The 14,846-nt window shown below is 38.5% G+C and overlaps 1 protein-coding gene across 1 annotated transcript; it reads left to right on the forward strand.

Moving 5' to 3' along the window:
* The first annotated feature begins 1,052 nt into the window (after window positions 1–1,052).
* LOC147476359 (uncharacterized) lies at window positions 1,053–10,519 on the forward strand. Its single transcript, XM_086585710.1, has 8 exons — window positions 1,053–1,379; window positions 1,460–1,675; window positions 8,269–8,361; window positions 8,502–8,621; window positions 8,725–9,051; window positions 9,940–10,089; window positions 10,184–10,273; window positions 10,508–10,519. Exons 1-8 carry the CDS (start codon window positions 1,053–1,055, stop codon window positions 10,517–10,519), a joined length of 1,335 nt encoding a protein of 444 aa, XP_086441836.1.
* The last annotated feature ends 4,327 nt before the right edge of the window (window positions 10,520–14,846 follow it).

Here is a 14,846-nt window from a genome sequence, read left to right on the forward strand (position 1 = left end):
CCAAATGGTATCAAGATGAGCACACTCGCACATTCATTTATTGGATTCGTCAAAGGGTAAGATTATTTGAAATTATTTTACATCTAATACAACTTTGCTAAATTCGACTAAGATTCTTGGATAACTTGGATAATCAGGTTAATGAGGAGGCAGCAGCTACCAGTAACAAACTTTCAAACACCCTCGAAAGTTATAGCTCAAGGACCTCGTCGAGACGCGTTCTAAAGTGTTCAGGCTATGTTATTGGTGGATACCGCTTTCATCAATGGCGGATCATGAAGCTTCACTAGTAAACCAAAACAGTGGTGTAGGTTTAATGGCGACAACAAAGGTAAAATTTCTAGTGCAAAGGATAAGAACCCCGTTGTTTCGAAAATGGGTTACTACGGTGTTATAACCGAGATATGGTCGCCGACTATCCGGTACTCAAAGTCCCAAGATTTAAGTGTGACTGGGTTGACAAATGAAAAATGGCATCAAAGTAGACGATTTGGGTTTCACTTCATTGACCTTGGTAGAATTGGACATAAGGAAGACCCTTTTGTGATGGCCTCTCGGGCCAAGCAAGTCTTTATGTACCGACCAACTCAATCTTAAATGGTCAATAGCTTTGAGGACTCCCGAAAGAGACTACCTTGAGGAAGGGAATGAGGATGAGCTAGATCATACAAGTAGTAAAGTATTTCCAGATGTTGACTCCCTTAGTTCAGTGCATCAAGATCATCTTATCTTGGCGTGTAGATTGTGAGGGGACTTATGTCGACCCTACCTCAAACGATTAAGTTAGAGCATGTTATGATTTTTTCCTTTCTATGGAGATGTTTGAACAACTTTGTTCCTTTATTATTTGACTATTGAATATTGTTATTAAATGTGAATTCGTACCTACTTTGATATTTATATTTGCCTTAATACTTTAATTCATGTTATGGATGATCATTTGTCTTATTATTGTTTAATTAATATTGTCCAAGTTATTGATACCTAGCTTATTTCATATGTTGTTATTGGTTCAAGTTTTCATGTCTATACTTGGTATATAGGAAATCAGCATGGATCCAAGAGAGAATTCTGATTCCAATTCAGATATGGGAGTTGACGAGACTTCCGATACACCAATGGAAGTTAACAATACACAAGCTTTAAGTGTAGAAAGGACAGGAAGAGGAGCAGTTCAATGCAAAAAGATAACAAAAATGAGAGAGGGTGAACTATTGAATGTTCAATACAATGAAGATGGTCAACGTATAGGGGAAGGCGGAAAGGATTTGGCAAGCTACTCAGGTTTGTTAGCGGAGTCCCGAATCTCTATTGTTGATTATGAAAATTGGCATGCTGTCGGAGATGAAGTGAGAGACTTGTTATGGGATAGTATAAAGGTAAATAGCTCCAGTTGTAATATTAATTGTCTAATTAGTCTTAGTTTATTGTAACTTTATAGCTTATTCTTATTTTATAGGCCAAATTCAGCTTGACAGAAGACGAAAAGAAGGGTGTTGTCTCAGATATTGGTGAGAAATGGAAAGAATTCAAGAGTCGGTTGACTAGGTACTATATCACTCCCTACAAAGACCAACCTGAAATGCTTTTGAAGCCGCCTAAAAAACACGAGAAAAATATTAGACAGGAAGATTGGGAAAGATTTGTGAAGTCAAGACTGACACCAAAATTTCAGGTTAGGATAACTTATTTTTGTTAGTTTGATTGGTTTTGGATAATTGTATTCATTTCTGGTTAACAAGCATTCTATCTTCTGATACTTCCTACTGCCTTCATCCCTAAAACCTCAGCCCATGTGCTATTACTTTATGCTGGATTTTCTACTGGGTGTGGGTGTGGGTAGTAATTTGGTAGTCTCTTTAGTCATAGTCTGGGGGCGAGTCTCACGAGTCTAGACGCTTGCTAGATAGCAGCTGCTACTTCCTCTCTAAAACAGGTGCTGCTAGTTAAGGAGGTTTTCCTAAATAGTAGCCAACTTTTAGAATAGTATAGAACATTGATACCTTGTACTTTGTAAAAAGATTAAGCATTTACGGGCATATCTGATTTAGTGTTGGTCTTTGTCTCTCATTCCCCTACTATTGATATGAATTGCCATACTTGCCTTACGCTATTGGCCTTGAATTGGATTATGAGTATTTTCTTAGAATGGCCAAAGGTGCCCCTTCCTTAGCTGATATGAGTATTTTCTTCAGTATGCATCTTAAATTGGATTTTCTATTATTGATACTAGTTGATTCATATAAAAAATGACAACCATGCAAAATTGTCTATACTACAGTACCGGTGTTCACTTGGGGTGGTGTATTGTCCGGTGATAGTAGCCGATTGTGAAGTATTGTGCGATTCCTTAGATTGTGAAGTATCCGGTGATACTTCGGTACCATTCCTTAGACTGATTGTGAAGAGTATTTGACAAAGGGATAATCAAGACCGAAGAGTATAGATTGCACATTCTAACAAGTGCCCGAAAAGTTTGTAACTCCTAATGAGAATTTGTAAGTCTATAGGAACTAGCAACCACTAGCATATAGAGACTCGACTTGAACCATGACCTCCTAGGTTCTAGACAAAGATGAACAATCCCCTACGATAAAGATGGATGATATACTTTTGGGTGTAAATTGTGCGAGTCTATCGTCCAATCACAATTGTAGTAGAAGTTCTTATTAGAACCCGCTTAAAAGTAAACAAACGTAGGTTCTCACTGCTATAATGAAAAAGAAAAATGGTTTGTTGCAACTGTGGTGGAGGGTGTGTTATGTTGGAGACACAGTTTGTTTGCAACCGTGTTCATATCGCGGATTTAACTGCGGTATATCTCGACTAGCCGATATGGGGCCATTCGTAAGCCAAGGACTGCCTTCCTTGCTTTGGTTCTTTGCTTCATCAACGAATCTGCTTCAACTAGAGCGACCGATGAAACTAGATCAATCGCTGAAACTCGCTCTATTGCATCTCCCCGAACCGAAACCTATCGCATTCTTTTTTAAGGCTAGCGACCACGCCTAGTTCTAGTAAAAAATCTCTTCTTGTCTTTGGCACCTTGGATGAAATCCATGTTCTTTCAAGGGTTCCAGTTTCTTTGGTAGCTTTGGGCAAGGCGTACCTTCCATAGCCCCAAAAAGGCGAAGGAAGAAATACATTGAGAGGAAGTGAGCGAGGGATACAATGTGTTTTCACTTCCGGAAATCACCTTAGTTCTTGATATGTTATGGAGAGTAGTGTGTTATGTTCAGGAGACACAGTTTGTTGCAACTGTGTCTACACTGTGACAGAACTGGTTTGTTGCACCTTGATATGTTATGGGCCATGACCAACTAGGTGCTAGGGCAGGTGAATATAGCAGCTTAAGTCTTTTGATCTCTATCCCTTTAGAAACAGATAATGATTAGTTGAGGAGTTATCATATTATCAAGCAAAAAAAAAAATATTAGTTTTGGAAAATAAAGTTAGAACTAGAACTAAAGTACAAAATAAGAGAATCCATCCACATGTTTGGGCTGCCGAAAGGCGAGCAGCTTCTGGAATACGAGAGATAACCCAAAAACTGTAGTCGACTAGCCGGGATATGGGGCCATTCGTAAGCCAAGGACTGCCTTCCTTGCTTTGGTTGCTGCTTCATCAACAGAATCTGCTTCAACTAGAGCGACTGATGAAACTAGATCAACTGCTGAAACTCGCTCTATTGCATCTCCTGAACCGCGAAACCTATCACATTCTTTTTTTAAGGCTAGCGACACAGCTCCTGTAGTCCCCTTCGGTCAAGTGGCGTTTCTATCCTTCCCTTTTAGTCGAGTAGTAAAAACCCTTCTCGTGGTGGTTCGACCAACCCAATATCTCGATAAAGTATGAATGATAGATAGATTGAACGTTTGACTGACTAAACCAAGCAAGCCTATAGTCCGATTGCTCGGTTGAAGCCTTCAAGTCGTTGGATTCAGTGCATTGACCCGTCTAAACTCAAGGTTAGCAAAATTGATATCGTTCCATTTTTATTGTTTCTTCATAGGCCATGTAAGTTAGTATAAGATATTTGCAAATGTTGTGTCCTTGTTATTAGGAATTTTTTTTTTCACTAATCGGGATCAAGAATAGTTAAGGAATGAATCATCGTTAAAAACAGGCTTGCCAAAATAATTAAATAAATACGATATGATTTCCAGTCTAGGTGAAACAGACGAGTCTGATTTATTGTGGGAATAATTGTAATGGAAGTTTTGATAGTTTAGTTTTATGTAGCATACAAGTTGTCGTATGATTTTAAGGGACCAAATTTATAAGAAAGTTAAGTTCGTAAAAACTAAAAATATTATTTTATTAATTAAATTCAGTTAGAGAATTGGTTGTGGGCTTGTGGCGATCTCGATATGAGTATGGGAGCCGGTGGAAACCTTGCAGTCATAAGCCTATGCGACTAACACCTAGGAGTTTAGGACATGCTCCCTGCTGTTAATACTAAATTGTGTTCCCTTGTTTCCTTCAAGTAATATCATGGCGAACTATACTTTATTAATTCACAAACAACTAAACAAAGCGATGATGCTTTCTAATGTGTCCATGAAGCCTAATCTTTAACGATAAGTCAATAACTAAGCTCTGGGTGTTGCCACTCTGTAGATGGCTACTTTGAGCATTGGGTGGGGTAGCACGAAATTTGTGATAAAATATTTTCTTTTTGGATGTGGGACAATTAATAGCAGCCATTTAGACAAACAAATTTGCCGAAGCCGCAAAAACACTTTACTTCCTCTAAACGTTGTTCAACAATGATTTTTAGGGATAAAAAGTTATCTTTTTGGCGGTTATGTGGTTGCCGAGGTGCACATGACCCTGGATTATCCAGGCTTCTTCTAGACTGAGGCTCTTCACTATCGCCTAGCATCTAGGTGCACCATTGGCTGTTTTGGTGGAGGCAGGTGTTGGTGTCCAGTTGTCCATGAAAGCCTTGGTTTGGTTTGCATAAAATTGGAGTTTCCTTCCCGCATGGTTGCAAGGTCTAGAACAGAATACTCTTAGGACTTTCTTTCCACTTCTACGTAGCTAGGTAGGAGCATATCTTTTTTCCCGATTTATACTATGTGGTGTAGGCTGTGATTCAACTAGTATATATTTTAAGGTTTGGTACTTTTTTTTTTCGTGTTTGTGTAGGCTACCTCCACCTACTTTGCACTCAATGGACATGCATCTTTTTTCTTTCTTTTACGATAGTATATTAATTAAAAACAATAAAGCAAAGCAAAACACAACGAAAACAACAAAGGGTTTGAGGAGTTAAAACAAAGAAGATCTTCACCATGAGTCCAACTTTGGGACAAAATTCCAAGTTTTTCAACCGACATTCCATCTTTGGATGTATTACAACAGATTGAATGAATATTGGAGTCACAACTCTAAAGTGATAGAGAAATGTACCCTCTATACACTTACGTTTACCATCCATTTGCTGACAGCGTAGTTATCTATAGTTTAGACTTTAGATAAGCGAATAGAAGTCTCTCTCTCTCCTTGTCGGGGGTTTTTTTTTTTTTTTTTTTTGGGGAGGGGACGGACGTGACTTTTTTCCGCGATCACTTTTGTTGTTTTGTCTATAAACTAGTACCCTTTTTTGTCCTTGATAATCGCATTTATGTTCAATAGGACATAATATTTTTAAGAACTCTCTCCCCCCCCCACACACACACACACACACACTTGTTCATTAGAACACTTTTTTTTCACCTGTAGGCCCTGTACATAATCTGTAATACCTACCTCATTACTCTAAAATTTTAGGGAAACGAAATTGCGTGAGTTAACCCTAAAATTACCTTAAGTGGCTTGAGCTCAAGTTTCAACCCTTCTCGGGCAAAGTGCATGTGAAGGATGTATCTATCGCCCAAGTGCTTCTCTCTTTGAGACTCCATCCATCGTGGGGAGGTATCTCGCACCAATGGCATCTACCAGTTCATTGACTTTGCACGGCTTATTTAAGAGCCACTTTGCCGAGTGGTTTATCCCGCATTCGATCCGTCCACCGGACTTCACTTTGAAGTTGCCTTTCAGCTTTCCACGCGGTAATCAAGGTACGGAATCGACCGAGTGGGGGGTGACATAAGCCTTAGATGAGTCTCACGAGAGTAGTACAGAAAGTCCCTGCGCATTAAATAAACTCTTTCTCCCTTGCGAATAGGTTCCCTCCCTAAATTTGATTTCCTCCTCTACGGTGCATCCCCCGCTATGAGTTCTCATCGAATTGAGCCAAGCGCAAGCCCGGTCTCTCTCTTGGCGGCAATGGTCGGTTCAACAGCTTGCCGATTAAGATTGAACTCTATCCGTGAACTCTATCCGCGAACATCTACCAGTTCCACAAGATCAACGGTGCAGAGTTGAGTTGGCAAGCAATTCCAAAGAGAAAGAGAGTCTTTGTAAAGGTAGTAGAGGCTCTTGTTGATGTGGAAGGGATGGTACTACTTAAGTACTTCCAAATTGTATGTTCCTAGTTGATAGAATTTTATTACTATTAGCTGAACATTTTGCGGTTCTCTTAATTCACTATTACTCTATGATGGTGATAGTAGAGAGGGTCTTCATCGGTTTATTAGTCGTAAGCGCATCGAATATTCAAAAACTCGACCTTCGATTGCCTCGAAAACCGTGGTAATTTCTCTCGACGCGTACTCTCTCGATGGTACACTCGACGGTATTCAAAAACTTCGACCTTCGATTGCCTAAAAACGTGGTACTCTCCGATGGTACACTCGACGGTATTCAAAAACTCGACCTTCGATTGCACGAAAACTCGACCTTCGATTACTCTATGATGGTGATAGTAGAGAGGGTCTTCGCTTTATTAGTCTTCATCGATGTACTCTCGACGTGGAAAATGGAGATGGTGCCTGAAAACTTTACATTTCAAACACTGCTTCCCAGTTGGAAAAACTGTTATACACTTTAAACTGGAAAAACTGGAAAAACTGGCATACACTTTAATCAGTGTTATACACCACCATAATGCTTGATGATTGTTTTTTACACAGCGCTATTGTATGAAAATGTACCGACGTAGTTGATTAGCAAGTCTTGGGTCTTGACAAGTCTTGGCATACACTTGACAAGCCGGCATACACTTGACAAAGCCGGGCATACACTTGGTTCACAAGTCGGCATACACTTATCCACAAGTCGGCATACACTTATCTGCTTCGATAATGTTTTTCCCTGAAGTTGCTCTTCCATTATATTCTAAGCTTTAATTAGCTACAGGGCCCCAAGCGTAAGCTCACTAAAATTTTGTTTACAACAGAGAACGAAACGAAACTATTATGACGAGTGAGAGTTGGAGCTAGGCAGAGGAGAGTTAGGAGCTATAGTTGCGTCAGTGAAGAGTGAGGAGCTATGGCTTATAGGGAACGGGTAGTGACGCGTTATCGCGAAAGCTTTGGCTTACCTTTGATTCTCCTTCCGGTTCGATGAAATCCGGGGCATTGCCGGCCAGAGGAAAGGACTTCGCCTGCCTTCCCCCTCTGATTTATAACTTGTAGTCGACTTTTAGGAAATGTTCGGAACAAGGATAACAGAGCTAAAGCTGAGGTCTTGTCAGAGCTTGAGTGACGAGCTATGGATAGTGACTGCTATCTTTATATATGCATTCCTTGTAGGGTAGCTACTACTGCTGTGTAAATAGAACCTTTTACTGCTAGTGCTAAGTAGTGACTTCCTGCCAACATTAAGTCATGAAAATCATTATGACGAGTGAGAGTTGGAGCTAGGCAGAGGAGAGTTAGGAGCTAAGTAGTGACTTCCTGCCAACATTAAGTCATGAAAATGCATATGCCGCCAACATTAAGTCATGAAAATAATGTGACTAAGCCTCGAAATGTCTCATTCACTCTTTTTGTTCTCCAAATCAACACAATGAATGTTGTCAATATAGGCCCTAACAACATGGCAATCACTGTACGCACAAACCCACCACAGTAAGCACCTTTAAATAGTTGGTCCTCTAAAAATTCTTTACTTGTCTGTTAATAGGAATGTGACCTCCCCAAATTGTCTTTGTCATAGGATGTCATCTACAAGCGGTATTTTTGCACATCTAAACTCGAGCACCCCTTTGATAGTCTAGGATTGTGTGCCAACCTAGGTTGTTAATAGGAATGTGACCTCCCCAAATTGCCTTTGACGTGTGCTGTGATAATTAATTCCTCGACTATTAAAGACATCCAATCACATTAAACCTATATATTGTTTTTTATTCCTAAAGACGACTAATTTCATGTTTTCCAGGAAATTAGCAAACTTAATTCGCAGCGGCGAGCAGCAAAAGTATATAACCATAGGACGGGCAAGACGGGATTTGCTGATATTGGAGAACAATTGGTGAGTACATTGTCCGTCCCCAACATTTATACATGTAGGCACTTGTTAATTTGTTTGGGTATGATAAACCTTCAACCAAGAGTTTCGAAGACATGCATCGTATTAACCCTGTCGTTTGTGTGATTATTTTGTAACCATAGAAAAAAGAGTTGGGACCATCCTTTAATGGAAAAAATCGAAGGCCTTCAATATGGAAAAGAGCTTACTCAAAAAAAGGAAAATATATTGAAGTAGCTACGGAAAGAGTGGCTGAAAAGATTGTAAGTTTTCTAATCATTTATTATTATGTTTTAATGTTAGACATGAATGCTTGTTGTGATTTGGATTTACTAAATCCTTGTTTACTTCAAAACTTAATTGAAGGATGTGCTGACTAAGGAAGTAGAGGAGGGAAAGGTAGTTATTGAAGGAAGTAAAGACATCTTAACTCTAGCATTGGGCACACCCGAGCATCCTGGTCGCACTCGAGCGGTTGGAAAGGGGATCACCCCCACCACATATTTCCATGTTAACAAACGTGGCTCAAAGGAACATGTTACAAAGTTGGAATCAACAATTCAAGAGCAACGGGACCAAAACTACCGTCTTCAGGAAGACGTTAAGTTGTTGTTGGATAGAGTCAGAAGGTTGGAGGACAAAGATAACTCCTTACCATCTGAAAAAATCTCTTCAAACAAAGAATACGAAAGTGTCAATATTGATCGACGATACACTCATCCGACAAACATCAATCTAGTAGACTAGTAAAAATGCTCGCCAAAGTAAGTTACTACTTGTGAATGTTTATTTTATTTTATTGGTAACCCCGCCATCTATTTGTGCATCATTCATCATTCGTCTAGTGTGTTTGTGCAACAACAGTTTGACCCAACCATTTTATGCATTCCGACCTTCTAACTACAAATTTTATTTTTCTGACTAATAGCTGAAAAAAAATGGGAAGGCAGCCCAACCTCCATCAAAGCCCAAAGCAGATCATGGTAACAAAGCAAATAAGAAAACACAAGAAGGTCTAACACCATTTTCGAGGCCAACATCCGGGTCTAGGACAGGCAAGTAGCATTTTACATGTGATATATATAATTTTAATAATGTTGTTGTGGTTCTAAGATTTATACTTCAATTGTAGGGCCTAGAGTGTAATTTGGCTCAATCGATCGTGTGAACAAGGTAAATAAGAATAAAACACGGGTCAAACATCATTTCGTGAGTCCAACATCCGGTCCAGAGAGGTAAGTAGTGTTTTACACATTATATATATAATTTTAAAATGGTTCTAAGATTTATACTTCAATTGTAGGGCCTAGAGTGTAATTTGGCTCAATTTGATCATGTGAACAAGGCAAATAAGAAAACACGAGGTCAAACATTTGGTCTAGGGAGGTAAATTGTAGTTTACACGTAATATGTTATTAAAATATAATGTTGTGTGCTTATTATGATACTTAGACATTTATATAGGAAAAAGAATGTTATTTGGTCAGGTTGGCGAACAAATATTGTTGCCGGGGCTTGGTATAATGAGGGAAATAAACGAAAAGAAATTCACGGTTACCCTTTGGGACTCAATAATGTTAGGTGTTTATGTTGTATCGCTTTGTTTCTGAAGAAGCCGGCCGCCTTGCTCTTCCTATACAAGTGAATGAGGAGCTTAGATATGTCGCAGATGCTCTTGGCACACAAGTTCCTTGGCCAAAGGACCATGTCTATTATAAAGACGACATTGAGGTAAATAACAAGATTCTTTAATATGAAGTTATATGATCGATTTCTGAATTTGGCTTCTCTTTTAATAATTGATTGTTCTGAATTTTTAATTTAGGGAAGTAAAAATCAAACTAGTGATAGTCATAATCAAGGTGCAATAGATTCGCTTTGTGGGATTCCTCAATATGGCGCCTGGGGGACCAAGGTTCGATACATTTTCCAAAGGAGGAGAATTGTTTGGAGATAATATGGGTAGTTTCATTATGGAGAAAAGCGATATAATGGATGTATGTAACATGGGTTGGTTAGATGCTGCTATTTTGGTGGTATACATGAGGTTAGAATATCTGCAAAATTTCATTGTTGGTGCTATCGTAAATCTTAGATATTCATATTTAGTTTTAGTAATTATGATTGCTTTATTTTTTTCTTTCTCTAGGATTCTTTATGACCTAATTTGTGAGTTGTCGGATGTCGTCGGATTTATAAACCCTTTATCTTTCACAAGAGCTAATGGGAATGAGAAAACTAAAATTATTGTGGAGAGCTTGCAAAATACAAGTGGAAAAGAGTTGTTCTTATCCCTTATAATCCAGGGTAAGGATATTGTCTTATATTTTTAATACTATCCATGTTTTATCATTTTCATTGGAATGTATATTATAGTTTTAATGCCTAATTTTTCTTTTTTAACCACACATGCCTCTGATCTTTTTGTAGTGGACATTGGGTTTTGATTGCTATTAATTTATCGCGAATGACTTTTAATTGGTTGGATTCGATGCATAATCTACCATCTAATGATATGGATATCTATTTTAACAGGTTTGTCATGATTGTGTATGTATATGAAATAATTAGATCATTACGTGCTTATCTTTTACTTGCTAATTAGGTTTTACATTGATCTTATTTTGAAGTGCGGTCATGAAAATAGAAAGACTTGAAGGGAAAGGAAGTAAAGGTCCAAAGAAGTGGGGAGAAGATTATGGTAATAAACAAATTTTTATGCATATATACCGTGTGTTTGGAAAAATATATGCTTATGAATATTTTCCATGTTTGTACTTAGGGCCCGCACCAACCCGGGTAGTAAAGAGTGTGGGTATTACGTAATGAAGTTTATGAGAGAAATAATGGAAGCTTGTTTAGATAATTCTTTTGAAAATAAGGTATATTTTCGGTCATACACTAGCATTCTCTATTTTGTGTTACTCTTCATTATTTAGTTATTATATACTTTTTATCTTTGATCGTCAGATGACAAATCTATCCCTCAAAGATACATACACACAAGAGGAACTTGATGTTGTTCGACTTGAAATTCTTAGATTCATCCAAAGATAATGGAGCGTTCGAGCCAAGCGTCCGAAGTCTTAGCTAGGTTTTGACCCTTTCCAATTAAGGTGTGGTGCTTGGTCTCACCATTTTTTTTTTGATATTTTAGATAGAACAAATAGATTGTTTTTTTTTATTGATGCAACAAGTTAGGTCATTATTATTTTGATATAACAAGTAAATTTGGATGTTTCTTTTATTATTGATGACTCAAAAAAGTTCAAAATTCTTTTAGCAATTCAATGTCTTTGTGTTGGATGTGTAAATTTATTTCTTTTGTTTGTGTTGCACTATGAATTGCTTATTTGAGCAATGTGTTTTTAAATCTAGTGTGGATATATATGGTGAAAATGGGCAGGTTGCAGGTTGAATGAATATGATTAGAATCAAATAATTAGGGGATTTTATTTTAAAAAAAAAAAACTATAAACCACGGTTTGTATCCAACCGTGGTATATATCATATTTATTTCCCACAGTTTCTAACCGTGGTATATATCAGTTTATATAACCCACGTTTTGTATCCAACCGTGGTATATATCAGTTTATATAACCCACGGTTTGTATCCAACCGTGGTATATAAGAGATATTTCCCACGGTTCACATCGAATATAGCAGACTTTTTTCGGCTATTAACCACGGTTTGTAAATTCTAATACCATCATGTTTTACTAAAACCGTGGTATATAAGAGATATTTTTCCCCACGGTTTTGTTAGAAGTATTTGTCACGGTGGTTGTTACCACGGTATGAAAACAGTGGCTAAAGGCTTTTTACCACTGTAAATAACAGTGGTATATGAGCTTTTCTGTAGTAGTGAATACGTTGTTGCTTACAATGTTCATCCTTATAAGACTTGTAGTGTTCCTCTTGGTGCAGGTTGCGATAATGGTTCTGCAAAGAATGTTGAAGAAGTTGAAGTTAAGAAAGAGGAGGAAACGGGTTCGGACTTGAGTGCCCTCTCTTTAGGCGCAAAAAAGCAGTGGTCTATTATATATCCGCTTATTTGCTTTGAAAGTTATGTCCACTTACTTGGAGAGATTGCAGACTTTTAAGTACCGGTGAACTGTGAGTGTCATTTGTTGGGATGTCAAAGTATTTGAGCATGCGTAACAAACATGTTAACCCTGAAATTCTGTTCCTGAAACATGTTACTACAGTTCCTGAAGCTTGAGTAACTTATCTGTTCACATTTTAGATTTTGATAACATAGATTTTGAAAACTTATTAGTACTTTTCGTGAGGGTGTCCGGTTATTATTCGTGGTCGTCGATTGATTACACAAACAAACACTATTCTTTTGCCTGACCTGATTGATTACACTTTTATTTTTTTGTTTGTGTTCTGTGCAAAATGTTGTGTTGTGTATTATTGCCTCTATGAGTCTATGGATTCATCATAGCACGAAAGTATATGGACTTGCAAAGGGGCCTGAAACTTGACCCGAGCCTGATCTAATAATTTTTTTCATTTCATTTTGTTGGTCTCCTCAGATAAACGCGCATTGCTTCATTTGAATTTATTGCTTAGCCCACGACAATATCCTGCTTCATTGCGTTTGCTAGAAAAGTGGCCAGACTATAACCCCATGGTTTTCACAAAATGTCTACCATTATCCAATCAATAACAATTTACACACAAATCTAATGCAGAACGCAATGTTTTTGCCAAAACACAAAACATCTGTTTTTTTGCCTCTTGAACGGTGTGGCCATGCCGTTTGGGACTAAGGCCAAACGGTGTGGCCACACCGTTCAAGAGTCAAAAAAACAGACAACACCATTTTTAACCCAGTTCAAATCCCAAACGGTGTGGCCACACCGCTTGGGACTAAGACAAACGGTGTGGCCACACCGCTTTGTATCAAAGCCAAACGGTGTGGCCACACCGTTTGGGACTAAGGACAAACAGACAACACCATTTTTAACCCCAGTTCAAATCCCAAACGGTGTGGACACACCGCTTGGGACTAAGGACAAACAGACAACACCATTTTTAACCCAGTTCAAATCCCAAACGGTGTGGCCACACCGTTTGGGACTAAGGACAAACGGTGTGGCCACACCGTTTGGGACTAAGGACAAACAGACAACACCATTTTTAACCCAGTTCAAATCCCAAACGGTGTGGCCACACCGTTTGGGACTAAGGACAAACAGACAACACCATTTTTAACCCAGTTCAAATCCCAAACGGTGTGGCCACACCGTTTGGGACTAAGGACAAACGGTGTGGCCACACCGCTTGGGGACTAAGGACAAACAGACAACACCATTTTTAACCCAGTTCAAATCCCAAACGGTGTGGCCACACCGCTTGGGACTATGGACAAACGGTGTGGCCATGCCGTTTGGGACTAAGTCCAAACGGTGTGGTCACACCGTTCAAGAGGCAAAAAAACAGACACCACCATTTTATCCAAGTTCAAATCCCAAACGGCATGGCCACACCGTTTGGTGTGCAATACAGACTACCTAGCCAGGTCGTTTTAGCCTCGAATTTTGTCTCTCAGTCCAGTCCAATCACTGTACACATCAATAATTACTACATGCATAATTACGTTTAAATCAATCAATACTAAAAACTCAAGTTCATATAATTTACACAAACTTCGACATGTAAAACTTCCGAAGGTAATCAAGTTCCGACATATAATCAAGTTCATATAATTTACTAAACTTCCGATTGGTTCCAAAATGAATAAATAGTTTACTAAAACTATGATAACTAAAACTCGACAATTCACCCAAATAACTAAAACTAAAACCCAAATAAAACCCAAATAAAACTCAAATCACTAAAACTTCTTCACAATTCCGAACTCGACAGCCCCACCAAATAAAGTTGGTGACATGAATGGCGTGATATTCGTGGTCCTCAAACATCCCCACCACCGCTCCTTGCTAGGTTCCATACGAAAGCGGGATAAACTGATAAAGGGAAATGTTATCATTTGTGCCCTCGCCTTCGTTCTCCTCCCCATCCTCATCTTCGTTCTCCTCATCGCCGCCGCCTCTCCGCCCTCTAACTCTACATCCAATAATCAAATCAAAAAGAATGGAAAACGTTAAGTTTTAAAGGCAATTGTGTAAGATAGGATACTACTTAATTAAGCTTTTAAGGAAACAATATTATACTTACTTGGGCCCTTCTTTTGTTTGGATTTTCGTGACAATTTAGGCCATCATGGTTAACACCAACTTTGTTACAACATGTACATCTCCTCTCTGTCTTTGCTTTGGCTTTTGCACATGCTTGTTCAAGACCCCCTTTTATTCTACCACCGTCCTTAGTTTTCTTTATAAATCTTCAATACTTTTTTCTTCCTTTTGTTTGAGAGATGTTAGGATTCAAAAGTAAAACTTGGGATAGGTCAAGTGGCGGTGCTGAACTATCAGCAATAGTGCATGAATTAACAACTGAAACACCAGGGTCAACT

The sequence above is a fragment of the Coptis chinensis genome, chromosome 9 (genome assembly GCF_015680905.1).
Source record: "Coptis chinensis isolate HL-2020 chromosome 9, ASM1568090v1, whole genome shotgun sequence".
Taxonomy (NCBI): Eukaryota; Viridiplantae; Streptophyta; class Magnoliopsida; order Ranunculales; family Ranunculaceae; genus Coptis; species Coptis chinensis.